The sequence below is a fragment of the Penaeus japonicus genome, unplaced genomic scaffold (genome assembly GCF_977035675.1).
Source record: "Penaeus japonicus unplaced genomic scaffold, GWHDUDI00000001_assembly GWHDUDI00000017, whole genome shotgun sequence".
Lineage (NCBI taxonomy): Eukaryota > Metazoa > Arthropoda > Malacostraca > Decapoda > Penaeidae > Penaeus > Penaeus japonicus.
The window spans coordinates 3,392,889-3,400,388 of NW_028234419.1; the positions used below are offsets into that span (position 1 = coordinate 3,392,889).

General features: G+C 35.1%; 2 protein-coding genes across 4 annotated transcripts in view; one reads left to right on the top strand and one right to left on the bottom strand.

The window, feature by feature from the left end:
- Positions 1–4,381, top strand: part of LOC122265288 (uncharacterized) — a 153,700-nt gene extending 149,319 nt beyond the window's left edge. For both annotated transcript variants that reach the window (XM_086545829.1, XM_086545830.1), the window contains exon 11: positions 2,477–4,381. In XM_086545829.1, the coding sequence (XP_086401955.1) occupies positions 2,477–3,573 (1,097 nt within the window). In that variant the 3' untranslated portion in view covers positions 3,574–4,381. The remainder of the gene's footprint in view (positions 1–2,476) is intronic.
- A 2,142-nt stretch (positions 4,382–6,523) lies between these two features.
- Positions 6,524–7,500, bottom strand: part of LOC122265287 (regulator of chromosome condensation) — a 13,566-nt gene continuing 12,589 nt past the window's right edge. For both annotated transcript variants that reach the window (XM_043034515.2, XM_043034516.2), the window contains exon 9: positions 6,524–7,480. In XM_043034515.2, coding sequence (XP_042890449.1) covers positions 7,314–7,480 — 167 coding nt within the window. In that variant the 3' untranslated portion in view covers positions 6,524–7,313. The remainder of the gene's footprint in view (positions 7,481–7,500) is intronic.

Sequence of the window (7,500 nt, forward strand, 5' to 3'; positions counted from 1 at the left end):
ACCTGATTTGGGACTTGAATTTGTGATTCCGTTGCTGCCGAGTGCTCGCGGGAGTTGTTCGTAAAAATTCGCTATCACTGCTCTGTTAACCCACAGCGGACAGGTGTCATGACATACATGACGTAGGAGCTTTGGCCTGACGACGGGCGTCCTGACGTCCTGACGGAATGAGTGATGATGGCTACTGCAGTCATAATTACTATAATTACCGTAATACCGTGCTAGCTTAACGTCCAAAACCTAGATGGCACCACTTTTTCCTAGCACCAGCAAGAGAGAGAGCCTTGAATGGCACCCATCCACGGTCTCTAGCAAGCACTATCTTTATTGAGTGATGACACACACTAAGTTGACGAACTCTTGCTCAAAAGTACCACCGATGAAGGATGTGCAGTCAGAACGGGAAGAGGAAGATGACTCAATCCATACCCAGTGTCTAAAATGTACTCCTGTGCCAATATGGATGCCTTTCACTGTGGCACTCACAGTCACAAGCACAGGTTTCATTCCTCTTCCTTACCTCTTCTATTTATCTTTATTGTAGGTGGTTATATGTTTCGTATTCGTTCATGACAGCACAAAAATACGAAAAAAATATAATTGCCTTTTGTCCTCCCATAAAACAGCAATACTTCTATCACACTGAGTATAAAGAAAATAATGAGCTAATATGGATAATATACTACAATTTTAGTCTACTGCAGCACTGGTAGAGCCTGTCATATGGCATATATAAGTCTCTAAACTCAATAAAACACAAAAAAAACAAAACACAAAAAACACTCTAGTTTTTCAATGAATGACTGAAAGAGAGTGGGAATGTTCAAATTATAATGCTTCAAGCAGTCTCTCTTTAAAATAAAACTTATCCCGGAGGCTGGGCAAGCATATTTATCCCCGTCTGCAATGGGTTAAGAGCACATAGGTAAGTTCCATGACGTCTCTTAAGGCGTATGGTTGGACAACACTTTTAGCGGGTCGTGTAGCCGAGCGGTCTCACCTCCGTACTTGTCAATCTTACGGCGCGGGTTCGAGTCCCGGTCAGGGAGGTAAAAATGTGTATATCTATATTAAATGCATTACTGCATACTACCATCTTTCTCATATGCATACACACACACACCTATTATATATATTAATTTATATATATATATATTATTAATTTTAAAATATACATATTATACTTATATATCATATATATGTTATATATACATAATATATACATATATGTATTATATACATATATATACATATATGTATATATATACATAATATATACATTTATATATGTTTATATATAATATATATACATATATTATATATAATATATATAATATATATATATGTATATATATACTATATATATTATTATATATATACATATATATATATATATTATATATATACATATATATATATGTTTTATATATACATATATATATATGTATAATATACATTATATATACTTATATATTATATGTATATATATAATATATTATTGTATATATTTATATATTATACATATATATATACTATATATATAATATATACATATATATATAGTATATTATATAATATATATGTACATATGTATAATATATACATATATATGTACATTATGTATATTACATATATATATAATCATTTTGTATATATATACATATATACTATGTATATATTATATATATATTATATACATATATATATACATTATATATACATATATATTTACATATATATATGTATATATATACATATATAATATGTATATATATACATATATATATATATTATATATACATATATATATATATATATTATATATATACATATATATATATATATTATGTTATATATATACTAATATATAATATATATATATATATACATATATATATATAATATATATAATACATATATACATATATATACTAACATACTATACTATTATAATATATATATATATATATTATATATATATATATATATATATATATATGTGTAGTAGTGTGTGTGTGTGTGGGTGTGTGTACATATACAAATACATATACATATACATACATATATAGATACATATATATACACACGTACATACATATATACATATACATAAATGTTTATATATACATACACACACACATACATACACACACACACACACACACACACACACACACACACACACACACACACACACACACACACACACACACACACACACACACACACACACATAAATATATATACACATACATATATGTGTATATATATGTGTGTATATATATATATATGTTTATGTATGTATGTATGTATATATATATATAATATATATATATATATATATATATATATTATATATATATAATATTATATATATATATATATATATATATATATATATATATATATATATACACGCAATTGATCATCGCATATTCTAGAAATAGATGAGTCATGTCCGAGTTCTCTCCCACAGCACAGGGAGGCAGCAACAACTCGGCGCTCCTGGAGCACATAGAGGAGGTGCGCCGAAGCCAGCTCGCAGTCTGCCAGACCGCCCAGCTGGTCCAGGAACAGGTCGCCCAACTTGTTGCATCTCGCGCTCAGTTAGAGGCCCACAGATCGTCATTGCACCATCATCTCGCAGCTATAACCTCCCTCATAGCGAACAGCACCAACCATTCAACTACAACTACCACAGCTGCTTCAACCACCGGTGCGGGTACCATGCCTAATGGTACCTCAGTATTTGTCTCAGCTCCTGTAACTACCTCCACGCAGGGTGTAAGCAGCAGTAATCACAGCATTGCACAGGGAAGCTCTACCACGAGTACCAATACCACCTCCACAAATACCAGTCCAGGGCACAGTCAGCCCCTCCCCCTGACCACCACGACCCCGGCGCTGATGGGCAGCCACCCCGTCGCGGCGGTCATCAACAGGAGCCTGCAGTCACTCGTGCCAACGGCCTCCGTCATGTCGTGGGCTGGGCTGTCTTCTCCTTTCCTTGCTAGTACAAACATTGCTTTCTCTTTAGAGAGTAAAGATGGAGTATTTTATTCTCAAGTAACAAATAAAGAAGGAAATAAGGACTTAAAAACGACTATATCTAGTGCAAATACTTCAAAACCCAATAACAGAATAACAGTGTCTCACGGAAATGCCAAGACCTCCTCCAGCAACCGCCACAGCTCCAGTAAGTGCCATAAACACGCGTTAACAGAAGCAACCAACGGATCTCCAGCCAAGTTCAACGGAATCCCCAGCAATCTTCCAAAGCACATCTTCAAGCCCCTGCAGCTGAGCGGGCCAAACACCAGTGCTAACGTCGCCAAGAAGACCACGAAGACGGTCAGCTACACCCAGGCCCCCAGCGTCACGGGAGGACTTCCACACCCGTCTGTGGCCCTCGTGGCTCCCAGCACCACGGTGACGAGCCAGAACGGGCTGATGCCACTGCCGCTCATCCACACCACCAGCAAGCACGGCAGAACCAACAAACCTCAGATTGGCTTCACCCCGTACTCAAAAACCTCTCCTACCAAAGTACCGCAATCATGGGTGTCAAACTGAAATTATGTATTGTACTGTATTCAAATCTATTAATATATAACCTAAAAAAAGCCTGTTTCAGCCACAGGTCTCTGTTACAGAGTTTAATAGAACCATGTGAATATTTGCCTAGAGATGGTTCCTCAAACAGTATTCCATGTTTTTAGCTCTGCCAAAGATTTTCCTTCACAATTCGTGTGAGGATTTGAGCTGTTGGTATGGGATGTATGCTTGTGATGGTTGTAGCATAAATGAATGGATCTCACTAGTCAGGTATATTCCTATTTTAGACCCCATGGAGATCTAGGAATAGAAAACATTTTTCAGCACTGAAGACATGTGGATAGTTTACATTTCATTACACCTGTTTTCCTCGGGAAACTGACTCGCCCTGGAAAGAAATCTTTAAAATATGTTGTTAAAAGGGGAAGCTTTTGTAACATTGTAGCCAGACTGCAAGGTAAAAGACGTGTAAATGCTGAGCTGGTCTTTTAAATAATCCAGCCTGATTTCTATTGATTTGGGTCATTTGGCCCTGTATGGTGGCGTGAAAGATCCTGGTGAGTGCGTGATGTGTGCCTCTCATGAGTCAGTCCCATGTCTGTTCCATGAGTCTTGTTTTATGTCTAATGAGTCATCCCATTTTCTTTATCTCCTATGGAAGTACTGTGATGTCTGAATCAGTAGCTTGAATGTAGATAATGGCAGCCTAATATTTGCTATAATGAATTCAGATGTGGATGCCAAATTGCTGCCATCACAATTGTGTACTGACAGACCAAATATATCACATTTGTATTTATAAACCAAATAAAAAAGGAAACACAAATGTCTTGTTTGATTTACATCAGTTATAATAAGAAGTGCATACAATATTTTCAATACAGTGATTATTAGTTTTTATTTTAAAAAGTAATATCAAAGATAAAATATCATTTACAGCAAGATTTTTGTATTCTCACCAAAATTGTGAATAAATGGGTTGTGTATTTCCCATTAAAAACTGATTTTGCTTTTTTTGAGGCCGGTTTAATGGGCATTTTTGCTCAATACAAACATTTTACGGTTTATAAAGCAACTTTAGATTGGCTGCAACATATATTCAAAATTGTAAGCAAATATGTAAAGGATGCAGGAAATTCCTGTTAAGGGATATATTACTTAAATATCACATTTATGCTTATAATCATGGTCTTAAAAACAGTCCTGCATTTTTGTGACCTTTGTTTAGGAACTATGTAATTTATGAAACAACTGATGTGACAAATTAATATGCATCATCCAATATTAATAGGGTGGATCATATAAACTTGAAAGTGCGCAAGTCGCTGGGTGACATGTCATTAGCCGTCAGTTAATTACTTAGCATGTTTTGAAATTAGCGCAGCTGGGTTCTTGACAGTAGAATGCATCTGTATAAAATTTGTCCGTAAATTGAGAAATGGGGGAATACTTAGCTTTCTTGAAATAACTATCTGGATGAATCATTCATTTCTCAAATGTCAATCTTGCTTAATATACCAAAAATTTGCATGGAACCATCTACAAACAATCTCGGTTAACTTGTATGCTTTCTATTCAAATTGGTCATTTTAAATTGCCAGCTAGAAGTCAAATTTTATATTTTTTTCACCTGTCTTTTGGCTACATGTACAGAATTTGAAGTTCTTCTACCAGGCTTTTAACACTAAACCTTACACTGGCTGATGAAGTGTTTTTTACCGCAAAATGCTATTACATCTGACATTACACCTCTCTTTTCTAGTCATACTGGGCAATATATTGGCCTAAGTGTGACTAATACTAGTCTCATTTCCTTTACCTTTGACAAATTCAAAACTGTTGCATGTAAACATTCCCTGCACATGGACTACTCTAAACATTTTTTTAGACAAGATGTATAAACCAAGACTAGTAAAGAATCTACATATTAATGGTGCTTTGCAAGGGCTATTCCTTTCTGCCTCTGCATGCGGTTATCCTTACACCTGCCCCATTCTGAAATTCTTCCACAAATAGGAAAAAAATTATGAATGAGAATTTGTTGCATTACAATTTTCTGATCCTGGAAAAATAAGGTAAATCCAAATTAACCCAGTCACGACGGGGGCATTCCAGCCTTGCATGTTACAATGCCGGGGCTCTCGAACACACAGGCCTAAATCAGTTAAATAAACAACGCCGTATGACGTCACCCAGCAAACGGGCCTTGAATGCGCGGTACCGTAGTGTACCACCTATCCAGAGAGGGTTAACCAGTCCCGAGGGGGATTCCAGCCTTGCATGTTACAATGCCGGGGCTCTCGAACACACAGGCCTAAATCAGTTAAATAAACAACGCCGTATGACGTCACCCAGCAAACGGGCCTTGAATGCGCGGTACCGTAGTGTACCACCTATCCAGAGAGGGTTAAAGTATAGCATAGATTGACTGATTGATCATGAATAATTATGTGCCTTATCAAAAAACATAGGCTTGTGAACAGAATTCAAAAAGATTAAGTTTAACTTGAAAAAGTCAAGTCAAGTCTCCTTTGCATAACCACAAAAGCAGATGTAGAAATGTACATAATCATACAATCATCTCCACAAACTTTGAAAAAATTGGCTTCTCCCTAAAGCTAAGTGTGGTAACATTGCGAGATAAAAGTATTTAGAGCTGGAAATAAATATACGCTGTGTAGAGAATCTGATATTATAGTTTTATTTTCAAGGTTGTATATTACTATCATAGATAAAATAACTTGGATATAGAAAGCTCTTCTCTATGATACTTCAGCACATAATGAATTAAGTATCTGAATTATATTCCCAGATATTCCATTCCTCAAACAAAATAATAAATGAATAAATAAATAGAGAAAGAAAACACTGCCTTGCTAAAAAAAAAAAAATAAAAGGATAAATTAGCATTTGATAGAGAGGGGAAAATAACAGTTAAGGCAAAGACTCAGGATAAGAACGTATGGCGTGGGTTGTCCTCTTTATTATACATCCACTTGAGCCAAAATATTTGGACAGTCACTAATAGTTACAAGGTTTAACCTAGACACAGCTTTTGGCCTAAATTCAAATTCATATCAAAGTACTTGCAGTAAAAAATGGCTTATTTCAATTGTAAAATAGCATAATACAATACTCTTAAAAATAAAACAAAGTTTCTCCTACCTTAAAATAAATTAAAAAGCTATTTCTTTGGGATTTTGTCAAAAACAACTGCTCTTAGCTATAATTTTAATCAAACTTAAATATTTAATGTGACATTATTTGAAGTACATATGCAAATGATTACAAGTACATTTCTTTAATTATATGAAAAGCCATAATTTCTTGGTCAAGAATCCAAGTTGAGGCTAAAATACTCATCTCCACGAGATGAAAATTCATTTCACAAATATTATAAATTAATGTGTTAACAGTAGATAAACAACATTTACAATTTTATAAAAGAATACTTACATATTTCTCCTTTTCTCTTAAATTTCTCTTGAGAATATAATTATTATATTAATCATTCAGTCGCAGAGACAAGCATCTACAAAACACACACACAATATCAGTTGTTCTCTTCTAATACCAAAGTTTAATTTGTACAAATAATTATCACTTGCTATGTCGCTGAGCAATATCCCATATACACACAAGAAACAACAATCATAAAAATAGGGTCCACGGAGGGGAAAAATCCAACTCAAATACGCACACACAAGGTCTTAAATTAACACCATCCTAGAAAAGATTTGGACCTATGGCATCCATCATCACTTGGGAACGGCCAGGATGATGGTGTGCTGGCCTCCCGCGTGCGCCGACACTACCTTTCGCTCCGCTAACTGCTTGCCCGATAGTTTGACGGGGACCAGCTGGTCATCGTCATTGCCTTGCGCCAGCTGGTTGTTTGTGCCCATTCCAAAACCATAGGCATCACCTGAAATGTCAATTTTTACT